Raw genomic sequence first — 20,883 nt, forward strand, 5'->3', positions numbered from 1 at the left:
TAGATTACTGAATTTAAATTAGTTTTATCTTAGGACACAGATAGTGGTAGGCACACAAACAGTTCCGCAGCAATTTCATGTATCACTTAAATCCATTAATGATTGAACTGAGAAAATATATAATTAATAAAATCAGATGCGCTGGTTTTAAGAACACACAAATGGTTGATGCGATCGATCAGAGAAGCCATTTGGCAGTCATTTCCCCTTTTAGAGAGTACAAGCATTGCTTACACATTATGATCATAATTAAGGCTACCCTAATTCCTAAGAAACAGAACATCCCTTCAAAACAGATAATGTTCTTTATTTAGTCAGAGACCTTTATGCATCAAGTTGGACAAACTTTCTTAACCTGAACCATATCAAATAAATAATTATCTAAAGGTCAAAAACAGGGGACCTGGATTATTCAGCATTTTAGTCAAAGAGAAAAAACAAAACCAGGTGGTTTAAAATAAACAAAAAAACAAAAACATTATTGCTTAAACCCAAAGCTGGGAAATTTCCAGATTCAGAAACCACTGATGAAAATAGAGAAAGTTGTTTATGCATTGAAGATCCTTTAACAGTTGCTCCCTAGAAGACATCTCAATGAGAGTCTTATAGATAGGGACTATCATTACTCCTTGTTGCCCAAGGGCAGCTGCAAGGACCACTAGAATCTAGGTAAAGGTCTTGGGAATCATAGTGAAAGGAACACTCCAAGCACCATAACTTCATCTCCGTAAAGTTGTTATGGTGCCTAGAAGCTCCCTTCTCAGTTTAACATTTTTCATTTCATTACTTGAGGACTGATTAGACAACAGAGCATACTTGATGAGTAAGAAATGTTTATATCACATCATTCCTAAGAATTTTGTAAGAAGTTCCATATCTGCTGGACTGAGTCTGTAAATTCTAAACGTAGGAAGAGGTGCTGCAGAGAATTATATAGCATTGCCTAACCAGATGGAGTGCAGAATCTAGGAGTGGTAGATGCACTTACTAATTTGCAATACAATTCTTGAACTTTCTTCCTACCAGAACCGTTTAACACTAGGACTTGTTACATGATGTATGCCAGGCACCACTGCCTGCCTTCACTACCATCTCCAGAGAGCCGGATGTTCCTCAGCAGGGCTTAACTCATTGGCTGAGAGTTATCAGCTGGTGTTTGGAGTATAGTCCTCTTTGAACAAAATAACCAATAACCAAAAGTATGCTTAAATCTCAGCCAATACTTATCAGTTTGCAATTTAGATAGCTCAATGTATAAATGTTTTTCAGAAAACAATTAGAGACTCTTACCCTGCTTGCCAAATTGGTGCAGAGATTCCTAAATAAGTCAAACTCCACAGGAAGATTGACAGTGGCTGTATTTTAATTCAACAGTATTCCGTTTTTAGGAAAAATTAAATAAAAGGTGTGCCCATTTTTCTTTACCGTACAAGACCCAGTAATGATCAACACCTTTAATAAGTCCTTAAAGGCAAATTATTTGCATAGCACTATGTAGGATAAGCAACAATAGACTTCGTAAACAAAAGAATACAAGCTGTGCCATATGTTGTAATAGTGTAATACAATCTAAAGTATTACTAAAAGCTGGGCTTAAGAGGTTAAGAGCCCTAAACTGTCAAAGCCTCAACTTTATGTGGTATTTTGATAAAGCATTAGCAATCTAGTTATGGATACCTAACATTATAGGGTGCAGTTACCTACAAACTAAAAATGTCCATAGACACGGCAATGTTTTGACTGAACGGTTAAACAAGCCTTCAGAGGTACTTGTTCTATAACAACTGAGTTTCACTTGTTCATGTGATGCTCAAACATCATTAACTACAGATCACAGGGAAACATTAGATTCTGTGCTTTCCAACAAGAAGCATATCATAATATGATTGGGTGCATGTACATCTCATACCTAATGCTTCACTATGAGGAGCATTGGATTGGATGATCATCATGGAACTGCTGTCTCCAGGATGAGGGCAGGCAGCAATATTGAGTGTCTTGGAGTTGGAAAGAAAGTAAAACCATTTCCAAGGGGGCTGAAACTAAATACAGATTAGGACAGGGCTTGACAAATTTGCTCGGAATCAAAAACCCAGCTAAAAAAAAAAATTTAGGAGCCAATTTTTTTTAAACTGACAAATTTTCGTTTTCAAGACAAAAATACAAATCAATGGACACTACAGTCACCCGAACTACTACAGCTTACTGGGGTCTAAATTATATCCCTGTAGGCTTTTCGGTAAAAAGACAGTGTTTACATTCCTGCCTAGTAACAGTCACTGAATGTTCCCCATTGAGATGCACTGATTCATTGCATCTCTATGAGGATATGCTGATTGGAACAGCAGGGCATTTTGACACAAATGCGCAACATCCTCCTAATGCTTTCTTATGGGAAAGCATTGGCTTGGCTGAGAGTATCAAGATTGAACTCTGCCATGGAGACGGGACCGACGTAGTGTTTGGAAAAAGTTAAATAAAAACACAGAGGGAGTGTGGGGGGGGGGGCAGAGCAAGGACTGCAGGAATATTACGTCTCTTTCGCCACCTCCATTTTCCTTCAGCTGGCTGCATGCTCCCTCGGCCGCCCCCTCTGCTGAAGGGCTGACAAACACCCAGGCACTAGGACAAAAGTTCTAGTTACCATGGCGACCTGGGATTTGTCGAGCACTGGATTAGGACAATATAGCGTTAAAAACATGTATTTGATTTCCTAGCGCTATGTAAGTACATCATACTGTTTAAAAATTCAATTTCAATTTGAATGCTTCTCGCTGAAAAGGCAATGTTTACAGCAAAAAGCCCGCAGGGGCTGACTATACTCACCAGAACAACTACATTAAGCTGTAGGTGTTCGGGTGACTATAGTGTCCCTTTAATTTTACATTTAATAATTATGAAAATAAGTATTTTGTAGTCGAGTAGGACTCTACATATCTTTGGTTTAAAACAAAGTCTATTTTGTTACTTGAAAGTGCTTGTCTACAATTTGCTAATAAAGTAAAAAGAAAAGTTTATCTAATTTTATTTTGAAGTTGGCATGTTGAAATCAGATGCATCTCTGCAGACATTATGCAAATAAGAAGGTGGAAATTGATTATAACATTGCAGCAGAAACATATAAACAGACTTTTTAATTAAAAAGAAGCTACCATGCAAATGCTGTGCACATTAAGCCAATCAAACCTGTTTAAACCTAGCACATAGCTCGTATGTGTATGATAATATGGAAGTACTTCCGCTCTACCAGATCAACTCAAACCTGACGGACCGGCTTCTCCTGACACAGTGTCAGGCCATTTGCTAACAGTTTGACAAATTACTAAGAAACAGCGCAGACAGACTTTTGGCAACATAACCACTATAACCTGCTATGGTGGTTATTTATTTTACAGTTAAAAAGACAACCCCAGAGTTTCCTCTAAACCGTAAAGTAAATAGTATAATTTTTTTATTATTAACTGGCCAGAGCACCTTCCAAATTTTTTGTAATATTGCAGACCCTACGATGCACTTCCTGTCCTAAATCTTGTAAACTGTCAATGCAAGAGGCAAAACAAAAAGATACAGTAAAACTGTTTCACAACATTTAAAGGTGCATGTAAAGGTAAACAAAATAATAAAGTCATAATTCTCCATTAACCCCTTAAGGACGCAGCTTCAAAAACTGGACTTACCCTTAAGGACACAAGCATTTTTTGCTGTTTGTGTTCAACCTATGTTTGCATTTTTCTTATTTATTACACCAACACATGTTATATATCGTTTTTTAAAGGACAAAAAGGGCTTTAATCTGATGTGACATATACATATATAAATTCTTATTTATTATTAAAAAAATCAAAAAAATGAAAAAAAATGAAATAAATTGTTTTTTTTCACAGTTTAGGCAATAATAACGTGTGTATAATAAGTGTAGCTTAAGGAAAGTAATTTTAAAAATATTCAATTAGTTGTTCTGATTTTCAGAGTACATAATATGTCTAGGATTTCAGCTTATTTTGAAAGTTACAGGTCACAAAATACAAGGAGTAAAAACTTTTTTTAATGTGGAGCAATTTTAGAATTTGGCATGTTTGTCTTGTAAGCTTAATAGCCATCACAGAAAGCAAAATTGCTGCACAAAAGTATATATTTATATAAAGCACACATCACAGGCTATTTACCAAAGGGTATTCTGACACTTTTTACGTAGCCATTTCGCTGCCAATCTCTGCTAAATCGTGTAGTAAAATTGTGTTTTTTTTTCAGATTTCTAACATACACACATAAAACAAGGATTTTTAATGTGTATTTCATTAAGTTGATATATACTACTGCTGTAGAAAACCCCATATTGTTTTCAGCCATATCAACAGAGTAAAATGATACCCCCAATCTATGTCCTTGACACTATCCTGTGAAGTTATAGTGCCATAAAAGAGACCTGACCATTTCAGTTTTCACAGTGATAATTTTGATAGATGAATTTGATGGAGCAAGTCTCATTTTGGGGCATTGTAGCAGTTTAACTGTTGAATTTATCCCTCAATGACCTACCATTGGTGAAAGTAGACACTACAGTGTATCTCATATGGTATATATTGTGCCTTAGCGTGATGCCATTTTTTCACCAGTTTATGTCAAACTTTGTGGTAAAATATTTTTTTTGCATTTTTTACATACACATTACATTTTTGGGGGTCATTTTTCAAGTCTGGTATGTGCCACTGTGATCAAAACCCCATAATTATGCTCAGCAAACTCTTCTGAATAAAACAATACCCCCAATGTATGTCTTTGACACTATCCTGTGAAGCTACAGTGCCTTAGAGTCCTGACCATTACAGTTTTTACAATTAGAATTTTGATAAATGGATTTGGTGTGTCTATATCACATTTTAGGGCATTGTAGCAGTTTGACAGTTAAAATTACTCCATAAATGCATACCATTTGTGAAAGTAGACACCACGGGCTATGTCATATGGTATATTTTGAGCTTTATTATACAGTTATGTTAGCACCAATTACTTTCAAATGTTATCATATTGTTTTATTTTTGCATTTTTATACACACTTGTATTTTAGTAGTTAATTTTGGAAACTTGATATATGTTACTGTAAATTAAATCACAAAATTATTCTCAGCTATATTTCCTGAGTACAAAATTACCCCCTTTGTACACCTTAGCCAGGTTTTTGTGAAAAAATACAGGGCTAAAATCATACCCGGCCCATTACAGTTTTTTTTAAATGACAAATTGACGAATGGTCATTGTTTCATTTTGGGGCATTTTAGTCGCTCATATATTTAAATAACGCCACCAATGCATACCATTTACAAAAGTGGACAACATGGGGACCCTCATATAAAATATTATAAGCTTTATTGAAGTGACATTTTGTTACCATTTTGTTTCAAAGTTTGTGGTATTCATTTTTATTTTAACATTTTTACATACACATAGTATTTCTGATGATTATTTTTTAAATATCCTGTTTCCCACTGTCATAAAATTATCTTAGCTGTACTCAGCAACATCTTCTCAGTACAAATATACCCCATATGCATACCCCATATGCATACCCCATATCTTTGGAAAGTAGCGATCTTAATATTAATCTAAATCTCTAATCCCAAACCAAGCCCTAATTCCTAACCAAATCCTAATCCTAAATCTAACCCTCAATCTAATAATAAACCATTACCACAATCCTAACCCATAACGTAATCCCATGTGTAACCCTAATTATAACCTTAATCCAAATCTCAATCCTACCTTTAGCAATAGTGTTAAAATGATTCCCCCTGCTGGTGTCAGCCGAGGAATTCCCTTGCTATATTCAGCAAGGGATGCCCGTGCTGACCCTAATCCTAATCTGAACCATAATCTGAATCCTAATCTGAAACATAATACCAATACTACAATTAATTATAAACCTAATCTCAAACATAAACTTAATAATAAACCCAGTAATAAAACTGATAATAAATCTAGTACTTATGCTAAACCGAATAATAATCCTTAATTGTAATCCTTAATTTAATCTTAATCCCAAAGGTTTCCCTCTACTAATATCAGTGCTGATATTAGTAAAGGGATTTTAAACTAAAACACAGTGGTATGTTGCTGCAATCTACTGGCTATTTTCAGTATTGCAGTCTCCCATCTCTTACATTGAAGACATTATTCCCAATGCAATGCGATCTGTGCTGGGCAACTAAAAATGCCCAGCACTGATCAGAATGGCATTTGGGCATAGAGGGTGATCCTCCAGGGTTTGTTCAGACCCTGGGGGTCTCCCAAGCACCAGATCACTTGAGAGAATGACTGTAGCTGAGCTTGATCGCTCAGCTGCAGTGTTCTTTGTGGATTTAAATGGCTACATGCAGTGCTAACTTTCAGCACTGCATGCAGCTCATCAAAAAGTCTGGGGCCACTAAAAATGGCCCCAACTGACACAGGGGACCCCCAGGTTTCTAATGATACCTGGGTTTCCTAGTGTGAGCAGGGATTTAACCCTGCTCACACTACATTGCTGTCTATGGGGATTTAAATCCCCATTTAAAGAGCTGCTTGCCGACCTCACTTTGAGCTCTGCATGCAGCTCATCAAAAAACCTGGGGCCACTAAAAATGGCCCCAGCTGACAGAGGGGACCCCCAGGTTTCTAATGATACCTGGGTTTCCTAGTGTGAGCAGGGATTTAACCCTGCTCACACTACATTGCTGTCTATGGGGATTTAAATCCCCCATTAAAATAGCTGATTGCCGACCTCACTTTGAGCTCTGCATGCAGCTCATCAAAAAACCTGGGGCCACTAAAAATGGCCCCAGCTGACAGAGGGGACACCCAGGTTTCTAATGATACCTGGGTTTCCTAGTGTGAGCAGGGATTTAACCCTGGTCACACTGCATTGTGCTCTATGGGGATTTAAATCCCCATTTAAAGAGCTGCTTGCCGATCTCACTTTGAGCTCTGCATGCAGCTCATCAAAATACCTGGGGCCACTAAAAATGGCCCCAGCTGACAGAGGGGACCCCCAGGTTTCTAATGATACCTGGGTTTCCTAGTGTGAGCAGGGATTTAACCCTGCTCACACTACATTGCTGTCTATGGGGATTTAAATCCCCATTAAAATAGCTGCTTGCCGACCTCACTTTGAGCTCTGCATGCAGCTCATCAAAAAACCTGGGGCCACTAAAAATGGCCCCAGCTGACAGAGGGGACACCCAGGTTTCTAATGATACCTGGGTTTCCTAGTGTGAGCAGGGATTTAACCCTGCTCACACTGCATTGTGCTCTATGGGGATTTAAATCCCCATTTAAACAGCTGCATGCCGATCTCACTTTGAGCTCTGCATGCAGCTCAGCTGTCAGTCTGTGGACATTAAAAATGACCCCAACTGACAGAGGGGAGACCCAGGTTTCTAATGATACCTGGGTTTCCTGGTGTGAGCAGGGATTTAACCCTGCTTACACCACAATCTAGATATAGGCATTTAAAGCCTATTTAAGCAGATACATGCCGCGCTGACTTCCAGCACTGCATGTAACTCATCAAAAAGGCTGGGGTCACTAAAAATGTCCCCAGCTGATAGAGGGGAGCCCCAGGTTTCCATTGATACCTGGAACTCCCTTGTGTTAGCAGGGATTTAACCCTGATCACACCAAATTGTAATAGTGGGGATTTAAATCCCCATTTAAATGCTTGTTTGCAGCGCTCACTTTGAGCTCTGCAAACAGAGCATCAGTCAGTCTGGGGACACTAATTCTGGCCCCAGGTGAGAGAGGGGAGCCCCAGGAATCAAATGATACCTGGGGTTCATAGTTACCAGCAAGGTAATAGACCCTGCTGGAAAAATACTGCATGACGGAAATATTCCGTCATGCGTCCTTAAGGGTAGGACCAGCATGACGGAAAATTTCCGTCATGCGTCCTTAAGGGGTTAAGCACCATCAGGGTTGCTTTCACTTTAAGTTCCATGCGTTGCTTTGATTGGCTCCTCCTATAGAATGTAAGCTCGTTTCAGCAGGGTCCTCTTCAACCTATCGTTCCTGTAAGTTTTCTTGTAATTGTGCTATTTACAGTTAAATTCCCCCCCCCTTAATAATACTGTAAAGCACTACGGAATCTGTTGGCGCTATATAAATGGTGAATATAATAATAATAATACCACAGAAAGCACGGATATCTTTTGAATATTATTATTATTATTATTATTATTGCCATTTATATAGCGCCAACAGATTCCGTAGCGCTTTACAATATTTTGAGAGGGGGGGGATGTAACAATAAATAAGACAATTACAAGAAAACTTACAGGAATAATAGGTTGAAGAGGACCCTGCTCAAATGAGCTTACAGTCTATAGGAAGTGGGGTATTAGAAACATTAGGATAGGAAATATCAAGTAGGAGTGAAGCAGAGCTGGAGGAGAGAGCAAAGCACTATCCCATAGGGACAGGTATGTAAGGGAGAGATTACTCTGGGAGGCCATACGCTTTCCTGAAGAGATGGGATTTAAGGCCCTTCTTAAATGATTGAAGACTAGGGGAGAGTCTGATGGCAGTAGGCAAGTTATTCCATAGGAGAGGAGCCGCCCGTGAGAAGTCCTGCAAGCGTGAGTTGGCCGTACGGGTGCAAGCAGCGGTCAGGAGGTGGTCGCGGGCAGAGCGGAGGGTACGAGGAGGGGCATACCTCTGGATCAGTGAAGAGATATAAGAGGGGCTGGAATTGTTCAGTGCTTTAAATGTATGGGTTAGCACTTTGAATTGACTCCTATAGGATACAGGGAGCCAATGTAAGGACTGGCAGAGGGGCGAGGTGTGAGAGGACCGACTGGATAGGAAAATCAGTCTAGCTGCAGCATTCATTACAGACTGTAGCGGGGCAGTACGGCTTTTGGGGAGACCAATCAGGAGAGGGTTACAGTAATCCATGCGGGAAATTACTAGAGCATGGACAAGCTCCTTGGTAGCATCTTGCGTAAGAAAGGGGCGGATGCGGGCTATGTTTTTGAGTTGGAACCTACAGGACTTGGCAACAAACTGGATGTGAGACTCAAAGGTGAGACCAGACTTTCATTTTTGTTATGATAGTTTATCAGGAATGTCCTTGAGCTGGGTGTATTTCTTGTCTAAACTACATTTAATTTACAAATCTTCAAATAAACTGTAAGCCATGTCAACAACCATGAAGAATCTATATTATTTAAAACAAAATACTCAATTTCCAGGGTAAATTCATTGTAATGGAAATGTATAGCAAATAATCTAACTTCTAATGAGACAGGCCATTCAGCATCTCTTTGTTAGGAAATGTAGTCATTCATGGTTATCACAACATCGTTAGTTACACAAAGTGAATTTTACATTTCAGATTTAGGCCAAACCAGCTCAACTGAAAACGGAGGCAAGTTGGAGAATATTTCATATTTGGATATTTTACCCTAAAATGTGAATTCCTGACATTTCACCATTTAGTGAACAACCATGATTAAAAAAAAAAACAAAAAACAAACAAACATGATTTGCACAATATAGTTTAAAGCAGGGCTGTCCTACCTTAGGTAATCCGAGGGCCGTATTAAAAAAACAAGATAATTAATTACCTACCTTATAGCAGGGCTCGACATATCCCAGGCTACAAGTCGACTAAGAATTTAATCTTTGTGTCTAGGATTGATTAGTCCATTCCCTCCTCCATCCCCGTGCAGCTCTCTGTCTGCCCGTGTGCCGGGAGGAAGTGAGGGGAACTTAGTGAGATTGTTGTGTCTGTCTAGAAGTGTGTATGCATGTGTATCAGTGCAGATGTCTGTTAGTGAATGTGTATGTTTAGGTAACCAGGCCCCACTTTGATTACATGGGAAATTGCGTTTTTACTCACTCCTCCCTCCCCCCCCCCCCCCCCCCACGCTGTGCCTGTCTTATGGCAGATGGCCAGCCTCCATAGCGGAGATTATCAATCTTGATGATCTCAGCCAATCCAAAGGTTTCCTATAGGAAAGCATTAGGAGCTCTTGAGCATGCGTGGCAAAATGCTGCACTAATCAGCATCGCCTTCAGAGAGATGCATTAAAGCAATGCATGTCTTTGAGGAACATTCAGCACCTCCATGAAGATATGAAACACTTTAGTGGCAGTTTAAAGGACTACCACTAGAGGTGTTACTAGGCATCAATGTAAACACACCGATTGTTTTCTGAAGAGGCAGTGTTTACATTGAAAAGCCATCAAGCTGTAGTGGCTCTTGTGACTATAGTATTCCTTTGAAAATTGTATTTTTGTCACTGGAAAAAAACCAAACAAAAAGAACTGTCTCCTGACTTTTTTTTTTTTTTACCTGGCATCTAGTTTCAAAGCAATTTTGTCAAGCCCTGCCTTATAGTAATTTTTTTTTTAATGAATAAATACTTAATGCATTAGAACAAAAATACCTGGTGACAAATTTAAGCAAGTTTTGTGTGTACGGTTGGCATTTGAATGCAGTTGTAGGTTTGTATGTACTGTTGCTATTTGAATGCAGTGGTGTACTTGTGTATGTAGAGTTGGCATTGAGATGTAATGCATGCATATATTCCTATTACTATTGTGCTGGACTAGATATTTAGCTTTAGTGTTTCTGGTGACTATAGTGTCCCTTTTAGATTACTCGTACAAGATATAGCACATTACACGTTTTATAGTTATTGAAGGTAAAACAAAGATACGGGCATATTAAGAGCATCAATGTCTTATAATAAAATCCATCTCTGACCAAATAAAAATACTGCACCCACAAGAACATTTTACCCAAACATAGGCATGTTTATAAAACCACAGATTGTGCAATACAAACAGTAGTAAAAGTGACAACTTTCTAACAAAACTACAATGTCTTAAGGTTTACGTTATATTGTAAAAAACACGTGTTTACAAATCTTGTGTTACTAAGCAACTACAGTTTACTAGACAGGACTTGCCACCACTATTTCCCTGACACATTCACTACCACTTATTAGCACTTTAAAACTCAAAGTCTGTGAAATAGGATCAGAACATTGCCACATGTAGGATCACAACGTGATTTGATTTAAATAAAAAGGAGGCTGGATAATTCTTTTAAATTCTGATTTTTATTTTTATTTATTTGCCATTTAGATGGAACTGATCAAGCTGATTACTTATCACAGTTGCCATAATGCCATTATGATTGGCAATGAATTGCACAGTCCAAACAGATAGGGAAACAGCTGGTATTCATGTAAAGCACTACAACTGAATATGATTATGAGAGGCAGGGACCAGTGGCACTTCCCAATATATACCACGAAATGAGGATATGTGATTATGACTAATGACAGGAGATATAATACAATAGGACTTAATTTTCAACTGAGGAGCCAAAAGCATTCATTCATATAACTCACTGTACACATTCCACCTCCAAGGATGGGGCAGCCTGCAGTACTTTAAGATCACCTGCTGTAAAGTAAATTTTGAAAACTGGGACTCGACATAAAACAAACAATATAAATATCAAAGATAACTTGCTGTTTGGTAACAATTCGTGTTGTACCATGCACCATTTACTGTACTGACCACTATACAACCTTCAATCTTTCACAGTAGAATCTTAGTAAACAATCTGCCATAAACACATTGCACCAACGTTCTACCCAAAATGCAGTATTCTATTCTACACTGTAGTCTAGTGGAGATAAAATTAATCATTCACAAGCAATCAGCAAATGCCAGCTACACATTGTACGGCAGGTAGCACTCCGACCTTTGCTCTGCGTACTCATTCATGAACAAATCCAATGCTAAACACATCTCCTGTTATACATTATTTGCATGATAGCAGCCACCAATGCTGCAGGGCATCTAGATCCCCCCACCCTCCTACACACTCAATTCCTCCAACACACACTGCGCAGGTTATTTACTAAACATCGAATTGTAGCGAACTGCACATTTTAGACTAAAGAGCCAGCTTAGAAAAAAAAAAAATCTGGATTTAATTTTTTTTTGTGTGACATAACCTAAATATTTAGCATCCTACAAAAATAATCAGGTTGATATTCTGATGGAGTAGACACCCTTTACGACCTGCCTAAGCTCAATCAGCACTGAGCACTCCAGGGCTCTGCAATGATCTCCCCAACACTCAGCCCTGGGTGCCTTCACCATGACAATCCGGATTCTCCATCCTTCAGACCAGCTCTGCTGACCTCTGGCACTCAGACTGACCATCACTAGGTGACAGAGGTCAGACAGCCATGTTCACCCAGTGACAGCCCCCCACTTTGTATCCCTCTCCAGCCCCCCACTCTGTTCCCAGCCCCTCACTCTGTCCCCATTCCCACCCCACGGTCCGTGTCCCCGCTCTCACCAGCTCCTGCGGGGGCTCTGGCTCCTGGCTGGGGCTGCTCTTGTTTGGCACCGGGCTGGCCCTGCCCTCGGGTGTCCTCCTCTGACCGTCTCTCTTGGACTTGCTGCGCCGGCTCCACAGATACAGAGCGCCGGCTCCCAGCAGCAGAGGGGCCCCCACTGCCAGGGCCACTTTCCAGTGAGGGATCCCAGGCCCGCCTTGTGGCTCCACAGGTTTGGAAGCGGCCATGATTAAACCGTCCCTGCGGCTGCGGACACGGGGAGAGACAGGAGGCGGGGCGCCGGAAACGGGGTGCAGTCTGGGAGCCGGCAGGTGGGGACTTCCGGGAGGAGAGACAAGATTTGTCTGGATTGCAGGAGCTCCCCCTCCTGGACAGAAATAGGCACTGCACTGCACCATATTTACACACAGAGCACAGCAAGTGTGCACCTAGTACTGACTGAGAGCACTGCATGATACCATACACCTAGCACTGACTGAGAGCACTGCATCACACCATACATACACCTAGCACTGACTGAGAGCACTGCATGATACCATACACCTAGCACTGACTGAGAGCACTGCATGACACCATACATACACCTAGCACTGACTGAGAGCACTGCATGACACCATACATACACCTAGCACTGACTGAGAGCACTGCATGACACCATACATACACCTAGCACTGACTGAGAGCACTGCATGACACCATACATACACCTAGCACTGACTGAGAGCACTGCATGACACCATACATACACCTAGCACTGACTGAGAGCACTGCATGACACCATACATACACCTAGCACTGACTGAGAGCACTGCATGACACCATACATACACCTAGCACTGACTGAGAGCACTGCATGATACCATACACCTAGCACTGACTGAGAGCACTGCATGATACCATACATACACCTAGCACTGACTGAGAGCACTGCATGACACCATACATACACCTAGCACTGACTGAGAGCACTGCATGACACCATACATACACCTAGCACTGACTGAGAGCACTGCATGACACCATACATACACCTAGCACTGACTGAGAGCACTGCATGACACCATACATACACCAAGCACTGACTGAGAGCACTGCATGATACCATACATACACCTAGCACTGACTGAGAGCACTGCATGACACAATACATACACCTAGCACAGACTGAGAGCACTGCATGATACCATACACCTAGCACTGACTGAGAGCACTGCATGATAGCATACATACACCTAGCACTGACTGAGAGCACTGCATGACACCATACATACACCTAGCACTGACTGAGAGCACTGCATGACACCATACATACACCTAGCACTGACTGAGAGCACTGCATGACACCATACATACACCTAGCACTGACAGAGAGAACTGCATGATACCATACACCTAGCACTGACTGAGAGCACTGCATGATAGCATACATACACCTAGCACTGACTGAGAGCACTGCATAACACCATACATACACCTAGCACTGACTGAGAGCACTGCATGATACCATACACCTAGCACTGACTGAGAGCACTGCATGATACCATACATACACCTAGCACTGACTGAGAGCACTGCATGACACCATACATACACCAAGCACTGACTGAGAGCACTGCATGATACCATACATACACCTAGCACTGACTGAGAGCACTGCATGACACAATACATACACCTAGCACAGACTGAGAGCACTGCATGATACCATACACCTAGCACTGACTGAGAGCACTGCATGATACCATACATACACCTAGCACTGACTGAAAGCACTGCATGACACCATACATACACCTAGCACTGACTGAGAGCACTGCATGATACCATACATACACCTAGCACTGACTGAGAGCACTGCATGATACCATACATACACCTAGCACTGACTGAGAGCACTGCATGATACCATACATACACCTAGCACTGACTGAGAGCACTGCATGATACCATACATACACCTAGCACTGACTGAGAGCACTGCATGATACCATACATACACCTAGCATTGACTGAGAGCACTGCATGACACCATACATACACCAAGCACTGACTGAGAGCACTGCATACCATACATACACCTAGCACTGACTGCGAGCACTGCATGATACCATACATACACCTAGCACTGAATGAGAGCACTGCATGACACCATACATACACGTAGCACTGACTGAGAGCACTGCATGTGTGCACCTAGCACTGACTGAGAGCACTGCATACCATACATACACCTAGCACTGACTGAGAGCACTGCATGATACCATACATACACCTAGCACTGAATGAGAGCACTGCATGACACCATACATACACCTAGCACTGACTGAGAGCACTGCATGACACCATACATACACCTAGCACTGACTGAGAGCACTGCATGACACCATACATACACCTAGCACTGACTGAGAGCACTGCATGGCACCATACATACACATAGCACTGACTGAGAGCACTGCATGACACCATACATACACCTAGCACTGCTGACTGAGAGCACTGCATACCATACATATACCTAGCACTGACTGAGAGCACTGCATGTGTGCACCTAGCACTGACTGAGAGCACTGCATGATACCATACACCTAGCACTGACTGAGAGCACTGCATGACACCATACATACACCTAGCACTGACTGAGTGCACTGCATGATACCATACACCTAGCACTGACTGAGAGCACTGCATGACACCATACACCTAGCACTGACTGAGAGCACTGCATGACACCATACATACACCTAGCACTGACTGAGAGCACTGCATGACACCATACATACACCTAGCACTGACTGAGAGCACTGCATGACACCATACATACACCTAGCACTGACTGAGAGCACTGCATACCATACATATACCTAGCACTGACTGAGAGCACTGCATGTGTGCACCTAGCACTGACTGAGAGCACTGCATGATACCATACACCTAGCACTGACTGCGAGCACTGCATGACACCATACAAACACCTAGCACTGACTGAGAGCACTGCATGATACCATACACCTAGCACTGACTGAGAGCACTGCATGACACCATACATACACCTAGCACTGACTGAGAGCACTGCATGACACCATACATACACATAGCACTGTCTGAGAACACTGCTTACAATACATATACCTAGCACTGACTGAGAGCACTGCATGTGTGCACCTAGCACTGACTGAGAGCACTGCATGATACCATACATACACCTAGCACTGACTGAGAGCACTGCATGATACGATACATACACCTAGCACTGACTGAGAGCACTGCATGACACCATACATACACCTAGCACTGACTGAGAGCACTGTATACCATACATACACATAGCACTGACTGAGAGCACTGCATGATACCATACATACACCTAGAACTGACTGAGAGCACTGCATACCATACATACACCTAGCACTGACTGAGAGCACTGCATGATACCATACATACACCTAGAACTGACTGAGAGCACTGCATACCATACATACACCTAGCACTGGCTGAGAGCACTGCGTGATACCATACATACACCTAGCACTGACTGAGAGCACTGCATACCATACATACACCTAGCACTGGCTGAGAGCACTGCATGATACCATACATACACCTAGCACTGACTGAGAGCACTGCATGATACCATACATACACCTAGCACTGACTGAGAGCACTGCATGATACCATACATACACGTAGCACTGACTGAGAGCACTGCATGTGTGCACCTAGCACTGACTGAGAGCACTGCATACCATACATACACCTAACACTGGCTGAGAGCACTGTATGATACCATACATACACCTAGCACTGACTGAGAGCACTGCATGATACCATACATACACCTAGCACTGATTGAGAGCACTGCATGATACCATACATGCACCTAGCACTGACTGAGAGCACTGCATGGTACCATACATACACCTAGCACTGACTGAGAGCACTGCATGACACCATACATACACCTAGCACTGACTGAGAGCACTGCATACCATACATACACCTAGCACTGACTGAGAGCACTGCATGATACCATACATACACCTAGCACTGACTGAGAGAACTGCATGACACCATACATACACCTAGCACTGACTGAGAGCACTGCATGACACCATACATACACCTAGCACTGTCTGAGAGCACAGCATGACACCATACATACACCTAGCACTGACTGAGAGCACTGCATGATACCATACATACACCTAGCACTGACTGAGAGCACTGCATGATACCATACATACACCTAGCACTGACTGAGAGCACTGCATGATACCATACATACACGTAGCACTGACTGAGAGCACTGCATGTGTGCACCTAGCACTGACTGAGAGCACTGCATACCATACATACACCTAACACTGGCTGAGAGCACTGTATGATACCATACATACACCTAGCACTGACTGAGAGCACTGCATGATACCATACATACACCTAGCACTGATTGAGAGCACTGCATGATACCATACATGCACCTAGCACTGACTGAGAGCACTGCATGGTACCATACATACACCTAGCACTGACTGAGAGCACTGCATGACACCATACATACACCTAGCACTGACTGAGAGCACTGCATACCATACATACACCTAGCACTGACTGAGAGCACTGCATGATACCATACATACACCTAGCACTGACTGAGAGAACTGCATGACACCATACATACACCTAGCACTGACTGAGAGCACTGCATGACACCATACATACACCTAGCACTGTCTGAGAGCACAGCATGACACCATACATACACCTAGCACTGACTGAGAGCACTGCATGATACCATACATACACCTAGCACTGACTGAGAGCACTGCATGATACCATACATACACCTAGCACTGACTGAGAGCACTGCACACCATACATACACTTAGCACTGACTGAGAGCACTGCATGATACCATACACCTAGCACTGACTGAGAGCACTGCATTATACCATACATACACCTAGCACTGAGTGAGAGCACTGCATGATACCATACATACACCTAGCACTGATTGAGAGCACTGCACGATACCATACACCTAGCACTGACTGAGAGCACTGCATGATACCATATATACACCTAGCACTGACTGAGAGCACTGCATTATACCATACATACACCTAGCACTGACTGAGAGCACTGCATGATACCATAACCTATCACTGACTTAGAGCACTGCATACCATACATACAGCTAGCACTGACTGAGAGCACTGCATGATACCTTACATACACCTAGCACTGAGTGAGAGCACTGTGATACCATACATACACCTAGCACTGACTGAGAGCACTGCATGATACCATACATACACCTAGCACTGACTGAGAGCACTGCATACCATACATACAGCTAGCACTGACTAAGAGCACTGCATGATGCCATACACCTAGCACTGACCGAGAGCACTGCATGATACCATATGTAAAAACTGGCTTGGAATCGTCACAGTTAAATCTTCTTAATTTCTTCTTGTCTTCAGTTTATTGATATATATACGTCTTTTGTATATATAGTCTTGGGCCAAATGCTCACCATATTAATATATGTCTATATTAATAAAAGTACTATTACGCAATCTGACTTACGGTTTCTTCAGGTTTGTTCTTAGTTACGGATACATAATAAAACAACAAATGATGTTACAGGATAATGGACATTCAACAGCAGATGGTAATTGCTGGACTTCTTTACAGCCTTACATCTTTACATCGAGAGAGAGCCAGAGAGAACCGAGAGCCAATAGAGAGACCCAGCGAGAGAGAGAGAGCGACCTCGTGTCCCTTTGTTACTATATAGAAGTGCCCATACTGACGTCAGAGCATAACTCTTGCCATATAAGGACAAGACCCCCTAATGCACATTCTAGAGCTCTCGGACAAAGAAAGCCTTGTGACTTATTGATACCATCTGTTACTTATGTCAATCCACACATCCATATATATAATCAATAGAAACATAGAATATGCAACATTCTACATTCCCTCTGTTTATGGTTTGTCTTAAAACCATAACACAATGTCACTAACCTGTCCATTCATACATCACTCGTAGCACATTCTTTGAACATAGAACAAGATGTAGTCACAACTTTCTATTATATGAGAGTTCTTAGAAGGTCGAGTTTCTATCCCTTATACTGCTTACTTTACTTCAAACTCCCTCTGTTTCAGCTATGTATTGATATCCATATCCATGTTACATCATAACTACTTGCACATAATATATACATATATATAAAAATAATAAATGAATAAAATAAAATATTTACAAATGTTGATCCGATAAACAATGTAAAGCAATCAGAAAGATCTACCTGCTCTGGTACAGTCATGTCTTTGTAGATAACAAAATCAATATGATAACTTTCTAAATTATAACTGTGTATCACTATCATATTCCTACAGACACATATAGCATAGTATTTTCATTCTCAATACCTGATATTACTTAAATACTAATACATGTATTACTATATCCTGTCCAATTATTTTTTTCATGAATCATATGGTTTCTAGCAACCTAAAATCTTTAGGTCATTTGTATTCATGAATTACATTCCTATACCATTAATACCATCTAGTGATGATTGTATCAGTACTTTACAACCATAGTATTTAATTTGTATATTCAGTAGGCTCTAACTACCTGAAATATATCAACACTACTTATAAAACTCAAAATAGTTTGCAAACCTTCAAAGGTTGTGTTGTTATCAACCATGACGTTTTATAATAAATTCTTCAAATAATGTTCATGGTGTTGACAATACTTATTGTTCTAGAAATTCTCCACCCATAAATCTTTCTATCGTAGATTTGTTTTTGTTTACATAATTATAATTTTCACTAAATTCCACCTTGCAGTAACAAACTTTTCATTCAACAGAAACATAGTTTACTTTAAAAGAACTTGGAAAGAATAATTTAAATTAATTATCATCACTCTTTTCATTAGACCTTAATTGTGATGACTTATTAATGTAACACATCTTAAATTAAAAGTAGGATTGTCCTAATGTTACCCAAACATTTCTTCTGACCAATCCGTATTCCTTAGTACACTTCAACTGACTAAATTAAAATAAAATAAAATAAACTTGGGGTCATACTGCCCAGAAACTCTTATTCCTAGTCTGTGTCTTACAAACTAATCATCAAATAACTTATTCATTCATTGGCTATCACCATATCCAGAAACCTATTCTCCCTAGTCCATACCTTTATAGACTTAGGTCAAATATAATCGTGTACTATACTCATAACAAAACTTCAATTCAATTCCACTTGGATCTCTGAACTCTTATATCCAAGGCATTCTTAATGTATTCCATTACTTAATATTAATCAATATAAATTATCCTTCCTTAGTTTTCTTCCTTATGTTACCATAGTTTGTTTTACTTCACCTCGATTATAAACAAATTACTCATTATAGTTAATCTATGAAATACTATTGAACTCAATCTTAATCTGTAGGATTAAGTATACATGATCCTTATTTAATCAACTTCATATCTTATCTACTTCTGATCCTTCTCATCCTATGTATAGGTAATAATGTAATAGTTCTCTTCATAATACTATCCTTTCATATACATTTATAAGTACTCTCTTTTGGTATTAATACTCATAACTGTTATATAACTTTTCCTTGTCTGTTTTCTTTTCCGTTAATATTTAGGAATATATATGTATGTTAGTGTCAATCTTTTATTTCTTTGTAAGTCTGTTAATCTTCTGTATCAAATGAACTCTGTAGAATCTTCCATCACAGTTTGCAGATCAGATGAAAAGTCTATTTCCAACAGCCGATGTCCAGTTGTCTGAAGCAGTGGCGTACACATGACCCATGGGGCCCCGGTGCGAAAATTGATCCGTGGGCCCCCCCCCCCTCGCGCTTACTCTGCGCGGGCCGGGGCAGCAACACATGGCGGCGGGCACCTGGTCGCAGGGGTTGCAGGGCTGCGACCGCGGTATGTACGCCACTGCATGCAGATGCACACACACTTAAAGGACCACTACAGACACCCAGATCACATCAGCTCAATGAAGTGGTCTGGGTGTCAGGTCCCTCTAGTTTTAACCCTGCAGCTGAAAGCATAGCAGTTTCAGAGAAACTGTTATGTTTCACTGAGGGTTAATCCAGCCTCTAGTGGCTGTCTCACTGACAGCCGCTAGAGGCGCTTCCGCCATTTTAAGACACTGAACGTCCATAGGAAAGCATTGAGTAATGCTTTCCTATGGGCGGTTTGAATGCGTGCGCGGCTCTTGCCGTGCATGCGCATTCGGAGCTGAGAGGCGGAGAGATCCCCAGCGCCATGGGAGTCCGACGCTGGAGAAAGGTAAGTGCTGAAGACACACACACTCTCACGAACAAATGCATACACACTAGCTAACAGACACACACATTTACTGACAGAGACACACTCAGCGGCAGACATACATACACATTCACTTACAAAACATACACTCTCACTGACAAACACACACTCACTAACAGACATCAAACAGACTCACT

The 20,883-nt window shown here is 41.1% G+C and overlaps 1 protein-coding gene across 1 annotated transcript in view; it reads right to left on the minus strand.

Annotated features, from left to right (window-relative positions):
* The window catches only part of TOMM70 (translocase of outer mitochondrial membrane 70), a 34,181-nt gene extending 21,534 nt beyond the window's left edge, over positions 1–12,647 (minus strand). Inside the window, exon 1 of the mRNA XM_063448943.1 lies at positions 12,359–12,647. Within this exon, the coding sequence (XP_063305013.1) occupies positions 12,359–12,586 (228 nt within the window). The 5' untranslated portion in view covers positions 12,587–12,647. The remainder of the gene's footprint in view (positions 1–12,358) is intronic.
* Positions 12,648–20,883: the final 8,236 nt, after the last annotated feature.

The sequence above is a fragment of the Pelobates fuscus genome, chromosome 1 (assembly GCF_036172605.1).
Source record: "Pelobates fuscus isolate aPelFus1 chromosome 1, aPelFus1.pri, whole genome shotgun sequence".
Classification (NCBI taxonomy): Eukaryota; Metazoa; Chordata; class Amphibia; order Anura; family Pelobatidae; genus Pelobates; species Pelobates fuscus.